This window comes from Lissotriton vulgaris, chromosome 2_1 (assembly GCF_964263255.1).
Source record: "Lissotriton vulgaris chromosome 2_1, aLisVul1.2, whole genome shotgun sequence".
Taxonomy (NCBI): domain Eukaryota; kingdom Metazoa; phylum Chordata; class Amphibia; order Caudata; family Salamandridae; genus Lissotriton; species Lissotriton vulgaris.
Genome location: NC_141687.1, coordinates 443,998,749 through 444,020,240, shown reverse-complemented (window position 1 = coordinate 444,020,240; position 21,492 = coordinate 443,998,749). Strand labels below are relative to the sequence as shown.

Below are 21,492 nucleotides of genomic sequence, written 5' to 3'. Positions count from 1 at the left end.
ACTTCAAGCATTGGTAGGGTACCTCGCTTGAACATGGCTTAATAGAGTCTTCATGATGGATTGGGGAGCTTGTTTATGGATTTTACAAATTTAGATTGTCTCAAGATTATTTTATCACAAGTCTTACTCTAATTTTGGGGAACAGTGTACATGGGGTGGTACTGAAAACAATCTACTGGTTACAAACTCAATAAATAATCAATGCATCTAACTCCACAGATTTCTTCATGAGTATTGATTTACTAACAACATATGGCTTTGCTGAGGAATGTATTAGACACTGAGCAAACAAAGAGCTTTTCTTACTTTAAAAACTCTAGGATGGAACCACATTGAATTTGAGGGGGGCATAGCTGTCGATGCTAATCAGTAAGTGGTTGTGGACACTCATTATGAGGGTTGCCAGTTAATGTGCGATGTATTGAAAATATTTTAACATTAAACAATAGACACAGGCAAATAAAATAGTAACAACCTGTAACAGAATTTAATTGTTAGTTCAGAGCAATACAAGTTGATCTAAAGCAGTAAATTAGCAAACATTAAATTCTGGTCTTAAAGCACCATATTACCTTTAGAAATGCATCATATTACGAAATATAACTGCACCACAATATCAATAAATTAAAAAAAACTAAAAGCGACTAAGAAAGAATGATTGGCAGAAAAGTAATTATTTTTGTCCCCAATGTAGCCTTCTCCTAGCGCCTACAACTTAAGGAAAGAGTATGCTTCATGTAACACACAGAGCTAAGTGAGCCTTATAGTCTGTCGCTACCAGCTCGAAAGACAAACATTAGCAATGATTTGGGCAGAGATAAAGGAGTGACCTGACAATTATCAAACTCTGTGACCAGACATAAGCGACAAGACCAATGTCTGTATTTTTCCATAATGTCCAAAGTACACCCTATATCACTCCCGGGGGTAGTGCTTGCCGGCTGCCCAGTGGTCCAAACTTCTTTTAGACACTGTCATTTGTGAAATCTGCAGTCCCTATGAAAATCAATTTGGCTAAAAAGTAAGGTCAAGGTGGTGCCCATATATAACACTTTGGCCCAAGCGTGCCTCTGTACCATGCACAAAGTTTAAGCAATCCACTTCTCACACCAATGGATGAAGCATACCGCTGCTTCACGCCCAAAGGTCCAAGCGATCCCTTCTCACACCCAGGGATAAAGCGTACTTCTGATTAATGCCTATAGGTCCAAGTTATCCCTTACTACCACCCAGGGTTGAGGAGAATCCTGTGTCCCCCACAGTGGCCCCGAAACAGTGGTAGTCACCTTTACCCTCTCTAGCGTACTGACTAGGAAAAAAGTACAAAATGTTCAATGCTTGTTCTAGTTTTCCATATGCCGCTTATTGGGACTAAGGATCAGATGTAGTATCTTACCCTATGATGGCTGCCTGTGGACAGACCTCTGCCCTTTGGATTTAGCAGAACTTCTAATCAATTATGGCATCTGCGCACCAGTCTTTGATTGTGCAGATTAATCAGTTTGGGCAGGGGTCCTTGCCCTTCAGCAGCAGCTCAATAAGGAAATCTCACCGGGCTGGCTCACCAAAATATTGCACGAATATGAACCTACCTTAAAGAAGTGAAACAACAAGAGGTGTTTTTTTTTCAAAACAGGAACAAGTTGGTTTAACTAAATGCCATGGCCGGTAGATTCTTGACAGAATGCGAAAGTTGTGTTGAATGAGTACTGTAATGCCTTTTAAGAATGTATAAATAGGTTTATTGCACTTCAAGATTTGATCAAATCAGTCAAAACTTTGTACAATGACAGAATATGTCTGATGAAGATCTGACCACATATCTCTAACTCTGGGTTGATGGGAAGGTCACCTTGGGTAAATCCAACAGCAATGATACAAGTTTGCTGGATCTCATAAAAATAACATGGCAGTCATTGGTGTAATTTTTATCAACATTCTCAATAATTTGTGTAAAGTTATTATAGAGTATATTGGTATGGTTTTGACTCATATGATATAGGAATGCATAACCATATAAATGACATACATCGACTTTGTTTTTACTGGTAACAGCATTGTTGGTTGTACATGGATTATGGCATATGTTGATATTGCTACTGCCAGTATCATTGCTGTTGTGCAGGCATAGATTATCACACATTTTGACACTGTATTTAAGAGCATTGAAATTTTCATAAGGACACAGCTTATGGCATACATAGGCATTTCATTTATCGGTATTGCCGTGGTCGGGCTTGCACACCTCATGGTGCTCATTGATACTTTTTCCCTTTCGCACAACACAGCACAACAGCTTCATGTACTGCGCTGTGTTGTGTGAAATTTTAATAAATATATGCCAGATTCCAAATAGGTGACCAGAATTTACACTTTGTCTTGGAACTTGACAAGTGCTCTGCTGCTTTTTGGCTAGGGTGGCGCTACCGTAACGACAAATACATTCACACAGGCAGAAAATCACTATTTGTTAAGGAAAGGAACATTTTTGCATAATGAGTGAGAAATCCATCAAAAGCCCCAGCCTGGAGCATTTGGCTGGCAGGTTATAGTGTGGCACTAGACGATTCTGAGATTGGAGCACATTGGTCATGTTATGTAGGCATTTCAATTTATGCTCATTACTTTGCCTTAACTGGAAATATTGAAATAAAACTTTATAGAAACACTGATTAGAATGAAATCCCTCCATTCATAGACTATATGTTCCTACCAGCCATCTCACAATCAGCTGCTGAAGTGCTTTTACCTCAGGGTCTGGGGCACTGCAAAGGCTGCAGGAATTATATCAATTCTCTGAGAAGGCTGGCCTTAATGCTGGAGCAGATGGTTTGAGAATATTTGTTGTGCCCCTCTCCAAGGACTCAATGTGTACCACCCTACAATGGTGCCCCTCATCCATACATAAACCCACTTTTATGTGTTGTTAATTTCTTTACAATGCTACTCATTCAAAGTATGTAGGGTAAAGTAGGGTGTGGAGTGTGTTATATCACACACACATTATAAAGACCCAAAGGCATCAGACGTCTGTGCCTTTAATCTGTAAGAAGTGTCAAAATACAAGCCTGTTCTTCACATTTGGTGTTTAGACATTAATCTAGTACACAATATGTTTTCTGGTGCAGCAATGTGATGAAACTGTAAAGAGAGGGGTCTCCGCTAGAAGCCCCATAGCCTCTAATTTCCATTTCTTCTCCATGTCATGTCCTACCTCTGAAACCCTCCATCATTCATGAACAATGCTCATCAGCTGTCCCCTTTACACTTCACACTTTTACCCCATCAGTGTGCAGGCACGTAAGCACAGGGATTGGCAAAAGCCATATTGCAAATCGAGTACACTGCAGAGAGCAGGAGCCTCTGGAATTTGAAGCCTCCCAATCCCATCTCTCCTATCCCATGCTCCAAAAACAGTCCACATGTAATCATATATCAATCAACCAATCAAGGCATTTGTACAGCGCACTACATGCCTGTGAGGGTCTCAGGTGCTGAGGGGGGGAATGCTGCTACTGTTCGAAGAGCCAGGTCTTGAGGAGTCTTCTGAAGGTCAGCAAGTTTTGGGTCTGCCATAAGCGGATGGGGAGGGTGTTCAATGTCTTGGCGGCGAGGTGGGAGAATGATCTGCTGCCGGTGGTCACTCTTCCGATGCGGAGGGCAGTGGCAAGGGCGCGGTCTGCGGAGCGGAGCTGGTAGGTGGGGGTGTAGAAGCTGAGTCGGCTGTTGAGGTACGTTGGTCCGGTGTTGTGGAGGGCCTTGTGTGCGTGGGTAAGGAACTTGAAGGTTATTCTCTTGTTGACAGGGAGCCAGTACAGGTCTCTCAGGTGCGGTTTGAAGTGGCTGCGGTGAGGGATGTTGAGGATCAGGCGCACAGAGGCATTCTGGATGCGTTGGAGCTGTTTCAGGAATTTGCCCCAGGCTCCTGCGTGGAGGGTGTTTCCGTAATCTAGTCTGCTGCTGACGAGGGCCTGTGTGACCCTCCTTCTCTTTTCGGTGGGGATCCACTTGTAGATCCTGCATAGCATGTGGAGGGTGTTGAAGCAGGAGGAGGAGACGACGTTGACCTGCTTCGTCATGGAGAGGGTGGAGTCGAGGATGACTCCTAGGTTGCATGCGTGGTCGGTGGGTGTTGGAGCTGTTCCTAGTTCAGTCGGCCACCAGGAGTCATCCCAGGCAGAAGGGGTGGATCCGAGGAGGAGGACCTCTGTCTTGTCCGAGTTCAGCTTAACACATATACACATTTTTGCAATGTAGAGCAAAATAAAAAATTATGCAGAGCAGGAAAAGTTCATTCATTACATTTAAACAGGGAGAGCTCAATTTTTTACCACAGCTCTTTCCTCTAAGAGCAGGGGCATGCTTTACTCCACCTCCCACACTGCCTCTACTCATATACCGGAGTAAGTTTAACTGCTACACCTCTTTAGTTTTCAAGTCCCACTTTGCTGCCTTCATTTTCAAAATTATTCTCCCCCAGCTTTCACTCCATCTAAGCTTTGATTAAAAGTTGAGACTTTGCTATAGCAGTGTAATTTTGTTGATGCTTTTTAATTGTGCTATTATTCCACTAAAACTGAATATGAGGGATCGAAGGGACTCTCCTCTATGAAAGGTTGAATGTTTGTTTAGTTTTCCTTTCAGTTGACTTTATAGGTGTCTTGGTGAATCATGAATGTTTGCCCATCACCACCACCACCACCACCCTCATCCCACATAGAAGCCTCCACACACATTTGATACCAAACTTGGGGCCGGTTAAGATGCCGTAGGAAATGGCTCCGACCATCAGTCAGAGCCATTCCTACAGTATCGTAATCAGCAGTTTGAATTCATTTCCAACCTATCCATTTGGATGGAGTCAGTTGGAAATGAATCCAAATAGGATTTCCAATTAGCCTCCGATGGGCTCGGAGATCCCGTCTGCCGTTTGGAAAACCTCCCGTAATCCCAAGGGCTGCTCTTTCCACCCAAGGGATTACAATGTCGGATTCCCGCAGCTTTCAATGCCGGCCTTTTTGACACTACAGGCCGTTGGAAGTCGATTTTGGAGGCTCCCAGCAGGGCCACCATGAGTGTTAGGCCTCTGGATGGCGGCCGAGGGGCACCTATGGTGGCCCCCATTGATCCCTGCACCCCGTGGCAGACACCTTGAGGTGCCTGCCATGGGGAGTAGGGATGAAACGCACCTCTTCTCTTTACAATGAGAGCATGAAATCCAGTCCGTTTGCATGCTCTTATTGTAAAGAATAGGACTGCGACCAAATTGTTTTCAGTCGTATCCTAATTGCTGGGTTGGGACCACTGACAGGAGGTCGGTCGGTCCCAGTACTAAATTGATGTCGGACAGACTCCGGTCCGTCCGACATCGAAATCTGGCCTCTATAGTATGAGATATATCTGTGATTTAACTAAATCAGGAAAATAATACTATGTGGAATCCCACTTAATATTTCAGTGTTCACAGGCTTATTTGCCTTCAGGTGGCATTTAACTAGTAATAGCAGTGTGCTGGCGGGGTGTTGCTGCCTGGTTACAGTACCTAGATGGGCGGAATTTGCCTTCCACCAGTACCATGGAACTCTTAATTGGGCCTTAAGAATCGTAGAAAAAAAATGAACAAACCTAGTGATGCACTTCTTGCTAATTGCAGTAGATGGCATTGGTGCTCATCAAAGATACCAAATCATTGCAATGTACTGATGTACTACTGTGTTTCACATTTGCTTTGTTCATTATAGGTTGATTCAGATGGCACGATCACAACCGAGGAACAGATTTTTCTTCTCTTGGAAGCCAAAGAGCAGTGCGAATTCAACATCACAACACAGCTGCAGGAAGGAGGTATTGCTTCTGTTTTTATTAACCTTATGATGTATGCAGCTGTAGGACATGTAGATGGAGAAGCTACTGGAAAGGTGAATGCACGTACCTCCTAAATCTCCTATTTTAATCAAAGTCGAGCAATGTAGAATTGAGTTTTGAGCGATTCAGTCAGTAATGCATTATTCCTGCTAACCTGTACTGCTATTGCAAAATGCAGTTTTAGAGCAAAAATAGATTTTGATCCAACATTTGTAACGTGCTAACATAATTCATATCTTGAAATTGGTAACCATATTTGCTTCTCAGCTATTTAGGACTTAATTTTCTGCAGCTTAATTTTACTTCCGCTGCACATATCTTTTTCTTCTACTCCACATATTGTTATCTCTTCTTAAAGTACATATTCACAATATGTATGCTCTTCTTTTGCTCACCTCAGCTCACCTTCCGTGAACACATTATATGTCCTCATTTATTCTATCAACATCTACCCAGGTACCTCTCTCTGAATTAACCCCTTAGCTGCTGAAGCTTTCCACTAAGCCCCCTACCTAAACCCAAATGCTGAGTGTTTGTTAGTTTGATGCACTTAGAGCTCAAGTCTTATTCTTAAAAAAAAGGAATACAGGCCACATGTGTGTCATTCTTTTTCACCATGATGGGCATTCTAGATGGCTTCAAAGTTTGTGGATTCCCTCGAGCGCACAGAAAGAATAGCCAAACTATAGCAGCATGAATTTTTATTTAGATAAATAGGAAAACTATGCTCGAGCACCTGCTTTATTTTATCTATTAGTGCTTTCTGTTGAAGCTAACTTAGTAAATATTTTAGGATGGCGCTGGCAGCTTGCCGGCGCCATCCTACAATAGTTACAACAACTTCAAGCTTTAAGGCTTGAACTTTTGCCCCCCGGATCCGCCGCTCGCGGATTTCGCAGATTTTTGGTAAATTTGCGGGAGTTCGGGGATTGCGAATTTACCGAAAATTCACCAAATCCACGAGCGGAACGGATTTTGGGCTCACGCTTAGTGGAAGTGCCCTACTGGTGCATGCAACATTGCAACATCGACTACTGTGGCCCTGGTGGCGACTACACCCCAACACAGAGACACACTAACTCCACTTCCTGCCGAAGGCCAGATCCGAGCCACCCCCTGCAACCCCCTGCCAAATCAGCACTCCCCTGCACTGACCTGATGTATGCCGGACCAGCACATGCCGCTTGTGCTTGTAGGGGGGTGTGTGTGCAGCTACATGTCCATGGTCAATGCCAATGCTGAGGTGACATGGTAATGTCCGCTGAAGACAGCACACTGTGATGTTGCTGCCCCATGCCCATCATGCTGAAACAATGACCACATGGACACACTTGCTCAGATGATGTGAATGGCTATGGGCACGTGCGCAAGGCCACATTTATTAGTTGTTTGTTAGTGGCCCCAGATGCACAGCGGCTGACATGAGTCCACCGCCACAGGACGCTGACCTGCGGGAGACTGGAGTAGGGTCACAAGTGCAGAGCAGATTTCCATAGATGTAAAAGGAGCTTGTCGTGGAGTGTTTTGGTGGACAGTGGAAGGTGTACCCCCAGGGCATGATGCAGAGGGCAGGACCATGCTGAAACAGTCACTATGGTGGAGATGAATGGAACAGACACATGTCGGACACCAAGTCCGGACCAGCCAAATGAAGATGCAGGAAACCACCAGGCCATGGACTCAGCCGCCACCAAGTTTCAACCAGATAGTGCCCATGACTCCTTGAGCACAGAGTTAGTGGCAGCAGTGCTGTTAGGGGATATCGCCTGCGATGAGGCGTGTCCAATGGTGTGGACTCCTCCACATCTTACCCAAGACAAAGTTCCACATGTGTGACCTACTAGACTGCAGTGTAGGCCTGAGACAGTAGGCTGCACAGGCCATTCAACAAGTGTCGCCAGCTTGGTTTGGATGGCCCCACCGGCCTGTGTAAATCAGGTTCAGTGATACCACGGGACGCGAACTTGCGGTGAACAGGTGTTAGAAATGGGATTTCAGGTTGGCTAAGGCTTGCGCCAAAGCCAGGCAGAAACCAGCACTCTAGTCAGGGCAAGGGAGTTACACGCCAAAGATAACCCTGGCTCACCCCCTTGGTAGCATGGCATGAGCAGTCAGGCTTATCCCGGAGGCAATGTGTAAAGCGGTTGCGCAGCACACACACAGCAGCAACACACTAGGCACACCACAAAAAGGAACTCCACACAAGGTTATATATAAAAATAGCCTTTGTATTACCATAAACACATTAGATCATAATCACACAGATACACTGTGCCAACTGGCACTGGGCAGTATTTACAGGGGATTATATACGCATGACAGGGCCACGTGGGCCACTGTCCGGATCAGTACTTAGTAGAAATAGTAGATTTCGCACATGTAATAACTGAAGCACAAAATAAGGATTGTAGAACACAACCATTAACCACTGGTAAAAAGTAGGTACACACTACGCAATACTAATCACCTCAGGCATTGATCACGCAGGGAAGCATAAACTCACTAGTATAAAACCTACTAGGCAAAACAGTTAGAGGTATCACAGGCATAAAGGCATTGCACATTACGTATAATTCACATTTGGCATTAGGTAATAATCATCACAAACACAGTATACCATCACCTTGTGCCAGAGTCACATCAAGTACTGACCCCAGGCCAACTGGCCTTCGATGGGGCTCGAATGCCTTTAGTCCAGAATGTCCAGCCGGCTGCGCATGCAGCGAAAGCAGCAAGGGAAAAGAACAGCCTAAACGTGGCAGCTGCCCACTAATTGCTGGGCAGCTGTGAAATCGCAAAATGAGGCATTGGCACTCCCTGTGCCAACTCTGTCGCCCCCGGGACTCTAACAAAATAAAATGTGCCCCCAAACGTTGCAGCTGCCTGTGCTCTCGCAGGGCAGATGGAAATCTGTGCCAATTAAGTATGTCCCTAGGAGCACTCGGTCTACTGAAAACAACTGGGACCTCGTTGGGGCCCTCAGGATCTAGGAATAATGGGGAAAGAAGGCGTAGGCACCACTGGCTGTTGGAGCCCCTACTGGGGCCCTTAACCAAACTGTGCCCCAACGTTGGAGCCACGGGGCTCTGAAATGAAATATGCCCCCACGTTGGAATGGCCCGCTACTTCTGCGGGGCCACACAGGCACTGTGCCCTCACTTGCACTACTAAACTGAGGGTGCCAAAAACAATGCCCCAAGCTGCAGCAGCTGCCCTCTGACCAGCGGGACAGCTGCAAGCACCGACAATGTCCCCCGAACTCACCCTCCCTCGACACACCACACCGCCCCACTCACTGGGACCTTCTCGGGGAGTACTCCGCTCCTCCCTGGAATCTCTTCCGGTCTCGCAGTGGTGGCGGCTGTTGGGCTACACCCGGGCTCTGGGTTACTTCTTGCTGGAGCCCTCGAGGCTCTGGACGGTCTTGCATGGGCGGGGCTCCCCTCACTCACATGGGAGCCCCTACGGGAGGTGGGAAGCCGTATCTCCTTGTCCCACTCTTCCTCCTCACACAGGGCACCACGGGGCTCTCCCTCGCTCTCGGGGGCCCCCGGTGCAAGCGCCGCCCTTGTGCTCGTGGGGCGAGCCTCTTCTTGGTCACAGGAGCGTGGAGTGGGCTCCCGTCTGCTTCCTGTTTTGCTTGACTCCTCCAATCCCAGCGCGGCGCTGGTGATGACTTCGTAGGGGTATCCCTGGGGTTCCCGGGCCGGCAGTGATTTTTTCGGGGCAAAAATGTGGTGTAGGCTCCCTCGATATTCAAAATATACTGGCATGCGGGGTGGGCACCCGCTAAGGACCACAAATAAGCGGGGTAGGCACCCAAATTAATTAAATTTGGAAACAAAGACACAGGGTGGGCACCTGCGCACTAGAATTAATTAAATAAGTGGGGTCGGCACCTGCAATGAGGCATAAATGCAGGGGAATCCCAAATAAAAATGCTTACAGCTCCGTGCTGCGGTTGAAAACAAAAGTGCTCCCCTAGAGGAAACATAAAGCGCTCCCAGGTGCTTTAAGTACCCAAAGGTCCAGGGCAAAGTTCAGGGAAATCCTTCAGACGGTGGCGGGGGCAAAGGCTGGGCCCAGGGGCCAGCTCACAGGGCCCTCCAACAGGGAGGCTGTGCCCAGTGGCAGTTCCTCCTAATGCCCAGGCCCAGCAGCAGCAGGCCCCCCTCAAATCAGGGTCAGAGAACCCTTTACAAGGGGTCACAGCCCCTTTTTATACACATTTTCCCTTGTCTCAAAAGTCAGGGTTAGAAAACATGATGCAACTGGTTTTGGATCACTTTGTTGTGGTCAGCCCCTCTCCCTCTCCAGGGCAGGCTAGGGATATCAGACACACCACAAGGGGCAAAGCCACCCTTGTGGAGGGAAGGTACATTACTATTCAGGTCCCAGGTGCAGCTCCTCCCTGCCATCAACATGCAGATCTCCCCATTCACCACCGGGCAGACCCATCCTGACTCCTGGAGCCAGGCACATCAGCCAGCTCCAGCCAATCACAAGCCAGACAGTCAATTCATATTCACTGCACAGACATGCCAACTTCTAGAAGTGGCACTTCTACACTAGACACATTAAATCTGCGCACACGGTCGTGCAGCATTTAATCTCATGTGTTTGCACATACCAAACTCGCCCCTGTACTCCCCACACATCAGGAACTACCATGGACACTCACATTCCCCATGCATTTCTATGGGAGGGCAGGCCAATCTCACCACACGCACTCAGACTGCGCACGCACTTTACACTGGAACACAGTGTTAAAGTGCGCACAAGCCAAAAACAACTAGTATCAGGTCACAGTTAAAAGCAAAAAGTTTAGGGGTGAACCTGACAAAAGGGCCAAGTCCAACAACAGGGTTGATGGCACCAGGTCAGTTGTTGACAGTGTTCGATCACCTCCGTGACTCTGATCCGGCTTTCGTCCAGACTGAGCCGCATCTCCTTCTTACTCCTCTCCGTGCGATCACTGGTGTGGACTCTGCCATTTATAATTCGCTACTAAGTGCTGGATGTGGGACCTACTGGTCTGCAGGGTAGGCCTGAGTCCTCATCCACCTGTCGCTGGCTTGCGTTTGAACAGGGTTATTGGCACCATGTGTCGCCGGCTTGCGTTGAATCGGGTTAGGGGCACCATGTGTCACCCTGCTTGCGTGGAACAGGGGTAGTGGCGCCATGTGTCGCAGGCCTGCCATATGGAATTATGCCTCACTGATCGAAGGGTGTCTGGTGCCGACTTGGGGATACTAACATTCACGACTCAGGAGACAGTTCCACCTGTGGGGCCTACTGGGCCGAAGAGGATGCGGTGGGTGATGTCAATGGAAAGGAATAATGTGGTCCAGCACCAGTGTGGCAGGCAATGGTCTGTGGAGGCTGCAGAGGTCGTGGGACTGGTGCTTGGAGCTTGCACTGGCATGTTGTGGGCCCTCTTTGCCACACGTTTGTGTAGGCAGGTGTAGGCAGGTGAGCGGAGCCTCGTTGGTGCACTGGGGCAGTCATGACAGGTCTGGGGACCAACGGCCCAGGTTCCAGCAGATGCACAGGGACGCAGGCCCCACTGTGCTCGGCACAGGACTCATGGCGGGCTGAGAGGTGCCGCCCTGGCAGACCCTTTGTCCATTCCGAATGAGAACCACGACCTGTGGGACCGGCTTTTTGTTCCCACACCTTCACAGGCCTGGCGTACGCATGTCCAACCCACTAGGCAAGCGCATGCACGGGGAGATGTAACGTGTGACATTTCCGCATTCAGCCCCACAGTCTGTGGGGACATGGTAGCGTCCACTGGCCACTACACTCCATGCACCAGTAGTTTATCTCCACATGGCCATTTCCGTGGTTTGCACTCTGTGGTCTGTCCGGCACCTATATGCCACACCTGGCATTGGGTAGGTTCACATTCCTTAATCACTTGCCGCTCTTGCACATGCCTGCTCCATGCCTCTCCTCACATCCTGCTATTGCATGGTCATTGTCTCCATGGCATCTGTGGTTCTTCAGGTGTGGCTCTTGGCTGGGCTCCCTTTTATGCTGCAGGTAGTCGTCCTGCATAACACCAGCAAATGGCAAGTGTGAATTCCCTGGTGCTATCACGGTTTATCGCATGTTTTTGTGGTGCTTCGCAGATCTGGCAGTTCATTGTGAAAGTGGTGTTGTGGTTTTTTTGTGTGTTTTTGCACAGGAATGCCTACTCTGCATCTCATTAGGGTTAGTTGGTGGTGTCCACTGTTGCGATAAAAAATTTGGGACAGTTATCACGGGAATTCAGGTGATGTTTGCAGTTTGCACCAGCTTGTGATTGTGGTCTTAAATCTATCTCCACTTTTGATGCATTAAGGTGGGGATAAATCAGAGATAAGTCCTTGTGAATATCCCCCTAAGTGCTAATCAATTTGTGTGATGCTTCCTTTTTAGGGGATCCTACCTCTTTTAGTTTGGGGTGAAAACCCATGGGTGAACCTGAACAGCTGAGTATTTCTGAAAAATATCCAGACTCCAAATTCAGAAAGTGCGTATTGGTGTGGATCGATTATGGTTTTCCCAAAAAATCTAATAGTTGAAATTATTTTAAAAAAATGATTAGGAAAAAGAAGTAATAGATGGCAAGGTTTTCATCTGTTATCTTCGGGCTAAACAGCCAATTTACAGAAGTACTATACTTTTACATTCATCAGACCCTCCAAATGCAAGAATATATAGTGTCTGTTGGTTGTCCAAAAACATTCAATACCCAAAGCCAAACAATGATCAGCAGCGCATAAAGGATATTTCATTGTGTATCTGTGATTAATCAATACACATGCTACAATATAACAAATTAGAATTTTGGAAGAAACCTATACATTTTCAAAATGTGCCCTTGTTACTGAGTTTATGATTGATGATTATTTGTACATCACTGAATCTGGTTACACCAATATTTTCATGTGATTCGGAGGGCACTGTGCACCATGTGTTCTCTCTTGAACACTAGCTTACATTTGTGTGCCAAAAGAGGAGAAAATTAGAAAAATTCATTAGACAACAAAACATGTGTATATGTGTTGTATGCCTACAATTCTCCCAATACAAATGGTACCTCACTTCTTTGGTTGAGTCAATTGACTGCAACAGGAAAGGCTTTAAAACACAACTTGGGGACATCAAGATTTCACCTTAAAAATGTACCCATTTTGGTGATGTGGGTTGCAGTGATATTTGGGCCCAGGGTCAGTCATTACTCAGGGAAACCAATTTAAAAAATTGACATTTCTGCAAAGTGTTTTTCGAGTGGTGTGACTTTAGGGATCCCACTATGTTTTCTTACACAGAATGTCCTGCTAACATCAAACATTGGCTAAAGACACATCGTTTTTTTCAAATTTGTGTGAGAGAAAGTTTAAGAATCTGTGGAGATCGACAGAATTCCCAAGCATCTCATATTGAAAATTGTAGCCCACTTTTGTGGCTGGTTGGATTGCCTTGGACAAGAATGGAGAAGGACAATGGAAGACCATATTGACTTCATGCAGTCACAGGATTAATTAATTCAGCACCCATTTCAATTAAGTTATTTCTTAGCTGTACTGATTTTGCTCGCATAGTGAGGTCATGACTGCAATGGCCACATTCTTCAGAATCACTATACGATGATTCAACAAAAATAGAACTTCACCTAAAGTACATACCAGAGCTTCCAGATTCTAAGCCTTGGTTCTCTCCCTCAAAGCAGTATCAGTAACAGAATCTTACTTTTTCAGAACCTGCTCCAGAGCGATCTTCAATCTTTTGAGCTAAGATCCCGGGTAGAACATAGCAGCTTTGTTAGCAGCTTCAAACCACAGAGCTGACAGACCATGAATAATCACTTGACTTCACGCTTGAAACAGACTTTTCATTGAAGCAACAAATCCCCGGGAACACAAAGATTGCTTGCTTCCATATCCCTCTTCAAGATAGTGAAAATGTGTGTCCCAGAAAAGAACTTGAAAACAACTGGACAAGCCTTAGTTTTCTCTCATCAGGCTGAAAGAGATACCCTGTTCAGATGTCGCCCAGTACCCCCCTAGCATCCCTGAAAGGTATCCTAGAAGCACAACAGCAGCATGGCTCATCAAGGGCTCCAATACATTTAGCAACATAAACATAAGTAAACCACCATTATTACCAAATCTATCCTGGCTCATCCTTCCAGCCTGGATCCTCTTCACAACCAGCTGCATCATTCAAAAAATGCTCAACAAAATATCTCAATAGCAGTAATATATCAACAAAAACGAAACAAATACTAATCATTTTTGTTAAGGGCAAGTAAACTGATTCTTCTTTTTAAAAGTGATCAATGTTTGAAAAAATTGAAATTCTCTGAAGACTGCAATTCATAGTATGAGAATCATCTGAAATGATACATATATCATGATTTTTACTTTGATAGACTTGGCTTTTAAATATTTATTGATTTACAAACACTCCCCATTACACATTAACCTTTTTCATTTCATACAGTGATGGCATCAATGATATCATTGGAAATGCCTTGTTCTACTGTAAACTGTGCATTCTAAACTCAGCTGTTTGCAAGCTCAATTTCATCTTCTATGTGAACATAATGCTGCTGGGCTCATCTCTTCATCTTGCCATTGTAGGTGTAGGAAACTGGGTTACTGGCTGATTGGGGTAATACCCCACTCAAGCAGCAGCCATAACTACTATTAGGGCGAAATCCCAAGCACACCTGAACATAAATTGTGCTTAGCCCTTTGGTATCTTGGCACAAGCAATCAGGCTTAACTTAGAGGCAATATGTAAAGTATTTATGCAGCACTTCATACAGTTAATAAATGAAAACACAGCACAGCAAAAAATCCCACACCAATTTAGAAAAATAAAGTAAAATGTAATACCTATTTGAGACCACAACAGCAAAAATCCAATCAGCAGAATCAGAGATATGCAATGCTATAATGTAAGTGAAAACGGTATTTAGAAGCACAAAGCATCAACTGTGATTTCCTAGTCTCGTAAGACCAGGACAAAATCATACGTTATGGCCGACTGTAAAGGATAATATATCATGGCAAAAATATTGGAATGGGAAAAATATAATTGACAGGATTATCAAAGGTAAAAATATTGTTATAAGTGTTGTTTTTAATATTGTAAAAAATAATGGATTTATAATAATTTTAGCGTGGGATTTTGCAATTTTTAGGGATGAGGGTAGGGCCATTTTTAAAAGATGGATATTTTAAATGAATGTGACAATTATATTAATGGTATGCAAATTGCTATTTTAGAATGTATACATTTTTATTGTTCTCATTGTTTTAGGTAATAGTTTTAGTTAATTAAAATGTATATTAATTATATTAAATTAAAACCATTTTGTTGTACAAATTCAAATGCATATTTAAATAATAATATAAACATTTCATTTACATAAAAAGGTGGACTTTTAATTGTTTTAAAAAATATTATATTTAACATCTTTCACATTTTTTATATCGACAATTATAATGTCGTAAAATAAAATGTTCACTTTTATATTTATAAAAATGGTGTTATATCTTTCTCCAGTTTTTTGATTGTTCATTTCGGATTATGCTTTAGTTTTTTATTTTATGGTTCCAAGTTTAGGAATGGTAGTTAAAAATAAATTTAAAAATGTGCTTTTATATTTTAATATTTAAGTAATAGTATATAGGTTTTTAGTTTTGGTTAGTGTGTTTTTAAAATGCATTTTAGTTAATTTATATATCTTAAATTTTGAGCGAGTTTGACGTAATGATTGTGCATATAATATTTTTAGTTTAGAGTATCTTACATAATAGTTTAGGATGTAGTGCAATTATTACATTTCACGTTGGCTTAGATTGGATTTGAAATAGTAAATGTCACCACTTTAATATCCAATACTGTCCCCAAACTGATATTGATTGGAGTGAGAACAGTAAATGTCACTCCTTTTGTGTCCAACAACTTCCATAAATTAGTGTAGATTGGAGTGTGATTAGTAAATGTCACCCATATAGGGCCGGGTTCCGATGTCATTAGGAAGGTATTCCCAGATCCATCCAGAGTCAAACCTTCCAGCCGACTCGTATAGGGAGTCGGTTCCTACAAACAATGAAGTACGATGCCCATATCCATTTACTTACCGTACGACTCATTCAATACAAATCCGTCCCAATTTTGCAACAAGATGCCTCTGGAAACGCAGAATGGAGCTGTCCGGAGGCTCTTCCAATTCCGATTCAGAATGCCCAAGTATGATGCGTACTTCCTATGCACCGAATTGGTCGCCAAAACCAATATGTCAGAGCAGAAGGGGAGTATTTCAGCTTTGAATCGTGACACAACACGATTCCTGCAAACAAAACGGTGCAGCCATGTATCCTATCTGGCATGTCATCCCCCATACTCTACCTCTACGATACTACTACAACTGCAAACAACATGGTCACCGCAGAAGGTATGTCCGACACCTACTCCCACACAAAAACGGCATCACACTGCAAAAGCCAACATAAATTAAAGATATGATATAGAAGCATAGCTAGGTCAAATTTTGCGCAATACCATTAATTGTAATCACAGCACCGTATTTTGTCTTGTAAGTGCTCAAGGGAATGGTAGGGGAACGGCCACCCACATTTCCCGAAGGCCTCTGTGCACAAAGGTACATAAAGAGCAGAATCCAAAATCACAATCCCATTCCGAGCACAAATACAAATTTATAGCATCAAGAAGAGTAAATTCAAGGAATTGTCTGTCCAAATCTTATCTAGTCACAATCTTCTTTATTCTCCCATCTGATTCAGAGCCTTGGATATTTCACAGATGGCTCCTGATAATCAAAGTGCACAGTCAGGATGTAGCAAACACGTATTTTGTCTTGGATATATCGCCCATCGACTTCCTCAGGGCTACAGTAATAACAATGAGAGACATACACTTAGATGATATTCACAATTGTCTGTCCACAGTTTATTATTAGTATTATAAATAATCTAGCGCAAGTAGAAGTGCATTAGTGAATCAAGAAGATTGAGAGGGAAGACCGCCAAAATATATACCCCGTAAAAAAAAGGAAGAAAAATATCAATATAAGTGCACAAAAGCGGAGGAGCACCAAGAACCCCACAATTATATCATGGTATAGAAAGCTAATAACACATTCAGAAAGGGGAATCAAATATTCTCATCACAAAAGAATATAATGAACACTCAACCCAATAGATGTGTATCTACAGAAATAGTTGAAAAATAATTATAAAAGGTATGCCAGCATCCTCCCTGTGCAGCATACGAGAAATAACATTCATCCTATATAATGAGTTCTAGATCAGATCGTGAGAAATTGTGGAGGATCTATTTAATAATTTAAATGCCAGGTTACCAGTCAATAGAGCAGTGACTTATGAAGCACCTAGGACCTAGGACAAATGAGGGCCTTAAGGCCAAATTTATACGATTGGAAAGGCTTAGAAAATTTTAAATCTCAAAGTGGTGGGACGGCGCAACCCTTAAACAATACATGAAATTAAAAAGAGTCCCTCGGGGTTTGTGTGCACAAATATACCCCAATTATGACGATTTAGAAGCAGATTTGCTTCTAGTGTGGGAGAAGGAGCTTAATGATAACAGCTTTAGATTAATGAACATCTTGATCAAAAACGCTGATCGTAAAGTCACTAAAACAGTTATGGAAGTAGACACCTTAGAAAAGGAGATTGCTGATCTTAATATGTTCGAACCAACAAAGACAAATTTTGCTATCTTAGAAGAAGTACTTGCTGAATATGAAGATGATATTAAACAACGTAAGGCCCGCAAACTGAGGCGGGATGAAACCGATTATCCAAATGTAGGATATTCACATTTACAAAAGATTTGACGATATAATCAGGAAAGATCAGCCTGGTACAGATAAGAGAACACCATCAGTCTGTGCCATTAGTGTCAGCTCCTCTAGTAACATCTCCAGTAGTGGTGATGAGGGCCCTAGTGGGGGTCCTTTGGTAGCACTACCTGATCATTCTTTTTGAAAGGAGGTGCAAAGGATCAGAATGGCCAACAAGAGGAACGAAATGAGACCGAAACAAAATCTAAAAGGAAAACAAAGAGAGGCAAGAGGAGAGGAGGAAGAAATAAGAGAAAGAGAGAGGGTACATACTCGTCATGGAAAAAGAACAGACAATAGCTAGCAACCATTTGGGTGAAGTGTAATTGGTTAATCTGTCTAGCATGCTTTCTAAGGATCCATCTGGATCCATCTGTAAAATATCCAAGGCTCTGAATCAGATGAGAGAATAAAGAAGAGTGTGACTATATAAGATTTGAACTGACAATTCCTTGAATTTACTCTTCTTGATCCAATAAATTTGTATTTGTGCTCAGGAATGGGATTGTGATTTAACATATATTAAAGCACCAGTGAAATTACAGTTGCACATGGGGTGAGTGCAATGCCTGCAGCAATGTAGAGGCAAGGGGGGTGGGGACAATCATAACAGCAAATCAGACACAAAGCGGTGGCTGGGGGTCAAAAAGTCATAGCAATGTATAGGTAATATGTGGGTTGTAGGGCTAATAGTCACAGTTTGGGGGCAAATACCACCTTAAAGGTAGATGCAAATCTGGGGTATGGGGGCAATTACAACCTTAAAAGTAGATGCAAATCTGGTTTTTGATGGAAGAAAAACCCCCTTGAAAGTAGATGCAAATCTGGTGTTTGGGGGCAAATACCCCCTTATAATTAGATGTAATAATTGGTCCCTTAAAAATGTGTGAAATACTGTGGGTGTGATATGCAGACAAGCCACCTACAGCAGCTCAAGAACTGTTGTGTGTGCGTCAAAGTTGTCTCAGTCTGGGCTGGCACACAAAGGCCATATATATGTCTGCAGCATATCCTTGGATTGGCCCTGCTGGCACTTTGGCATTGTTTAATGGGCTGGTGCACCAGGGACACCTGTGGTTCACTGTTTTGGTGACTTTATAAACAACACCAATATCATGTCTCACTTCCACAGTCCCCACCATGCCACAGCAATGTGGTGGCAGTTTCTTGTCCACTGACCTGCTGTGCTGCAAATTGAGGATGGCGGCCAGACTTTGGAGCATACTCACCATGTCGCACTGCATCAACGCGCCTAGCAAGAAGCAGTGTCATCCCCCACACAACATGAGTATCAGGGTACGGCAGGTGCAGTGAGTTTGCATTGGCTGTAGTGTCCTTGCAGAGAGGCCAGTCACATTTAACCATCTCAAAATACCCCCGACCTTTTGATCAGAGGCAGTGTGCATCATTGAAACCCCTTTAACAGGTGAAATCACAGAGGCTACTATGACAGCGAGGATCATGGCATGTGTGCCAATTACTTTCAGAGTGCCCATGCATCATTGTTTTCCCAATCCAAACATGAGTCCATAGCATGTTGTGTATGACCAATGAGGGAATGTCTTTATCAGGTGGGTACTCTCAGCCCCCTTCCCAAATATCGACAATGCCAACAACTATGGAACTGGGAGTTTGCTCACAGTGCAAAGTGTTGTCTGCAGCCCAATTCGAGATATCATAGCAATGAGTCCCCTCTCCTTGTGCCCCCACACCTTGGCCATTCAAAGTTATAATGCCATGTATACACATACGTGTGTAGTCTATTGGGAAGTGTGGTGATATTTTTCTGGAGTTGTATGCCCCCAGGTGGCACAACAACACATATCAACGACTGCTCACTTGAGGGGGCAATAGTCCCCTAAGCAATGGACTGCTATACAATGTTCCTGCATCATGACATAACTTTCAAGGGCTTCATTCAAGGGCAGGAATAACCAATCAGTGACCACAACTACCAATGAAGGGCAACTCATCACTTATTCACACACACAAACCAGACAATGCACGCCTAAGTGAAGGTCACTTGTCCTGGGATGTCAATAGCTTTTGCACATGCCAGTGTACTCAAAGTGGCCATCACAACAATCAGTTAAAATATACATTGGCAGACAGCAAGCTGCAGCAAACACATCTACAAATTCACTCTGGCTAATGTTTCTGCATACTCACATACATATAAATCCACACATATTTACATTTCAACATAACCACAAGGCCTGCATGAACTCGACTTGTGCAGGTATGATCCCTCAGATATACACTTCAAAGTACATGCTCATCTCTCAAAACTATCATATACAGAAGCATGTAAGAAGCCAGCTCTGGTGAAGCTAAATGGAAACAGTGCAAACAAATTGGCAAATTAAAAGACATAATACAAGGGAGAAAAGTAAGGAAGACACCAAACTAAATAATTAAAAAAGTATAAAGTTTCATTTAATTAATCCACAAACATTCACGTTTAAAAACAATTAATAAAATACATAAATTATACACAATAAATTTGTTACAAGAACAACTAAATAATGCAGTGTTCAATATATCCCATAAAAGAATCCTATAACATAACATATATTTTGTGGCAAACAGATGGTATAGTTCGACGCGCGTTTCGGCGTTGTTTAGAACGCCTTCTTCAGGAACCACAATATTGTCACCAAAGTAGAAAGTAGGAAATGAGGTGGATGCTGCCCTTGTCAATCAAAAGTCTTGAAGAAACAGTATTAGTTTCAAGGGCAGTCAGACCTGACTTTTATCATGGGGGTGACTTCTTTTGCGTATAACTTGGACAGAAGATGTGTCTATCTGGCCTGTAATACCTCCATTCTCTGTCACAGAGAAATCTAAAAGCTGTGAGCCCGTAGCGTAAGCGATGTGTCAAGGTAAATGGAATTGCAAGGATACAATGTTGCACCCGTCAGGCAAAATTAAAAAACGCGGTATTCCATAAAAGCGATTCGTGAATTGTTTCCTAAATGATAAAGGTTGCCGCTTTAAGTCGGAATCCGTTTCCTCAATGGTGAAAAGGTTCCGCTTTCAATCTTAAATGCACTTTTTCACACAACGGCTGCGGGACGCCAGCAATCTGTATCAGCGCGGGTCCCGCAGGTTGCTGTTAACGGACACACCGGTACCGTTAAGACACGATCAGATTCCGACTTAAAGCGGAAACATTTAAGATTGAAAGCGGAACCTTTTCACCATTGAGGAAACGGATTCCGACTTAAAGCGGCAACCTTTATCATTTAGGAAACAATTCACGAATCGCTTTTATGGAATACCGCGTTTTTTAATTTTGCCTGACGGATGCAACATTGTATCCTTGCAATTCCATTTACCTTGACACATCGCTTACGCTACGGGCTCACAGCTTTTAGATTTCTCTGTGACAGAGAATGGAGGTATTACAGGCCAGATAGACACATCTTCTGTCCAAGTTATACGCAAAAGAAGTCACCCCCATGATAAAAGTCAGGTCTGACTGCCCTTGAAACTAATACTGTTTCTTCAAGACTTTTGATTGACAAGGGCAGCATCCACCTCATTTCCTACTTTCTACTTTGGTGACAATATTGTGGTTCCTGAAGAAGGCGTTCTAAACAACGCCGAAACGCGCGTCGAACTATACCATCTGTTTGCCACAAAATATATGTTATGTTATAGGATTCTTTTATGGGATATATTGAACACTGCATTATTTAGTTGTTCTTGTAACAAATTTATTGTGTATAATTTAT

The 21,492-nt window shown here is 43.6% G+C and overlaps 1 protein-coding gene across 1 annotated transcript in view; it reads left to right on the top strand.

Moving 5' to 3' along the window:
• PTH2R (parathyroid hormone 2 receptor) overlaps positions 1-21,492 on the top strand; it is a 721,892-nt gene that overhangs the window by 140,181 nt on the left and 560,219 nt on the right. Inside the window, exon 2 of the mRNA XM_086958607.1 lies at positions 5,742-5,844. Within this exon, the coding sequence (XP_086814733.1) occupies positions 5,742-5,844 (103 nt within the window). The remainder of the gene's footprint in view (positions 1-5,741; positions 5,845-21,492) is intronic.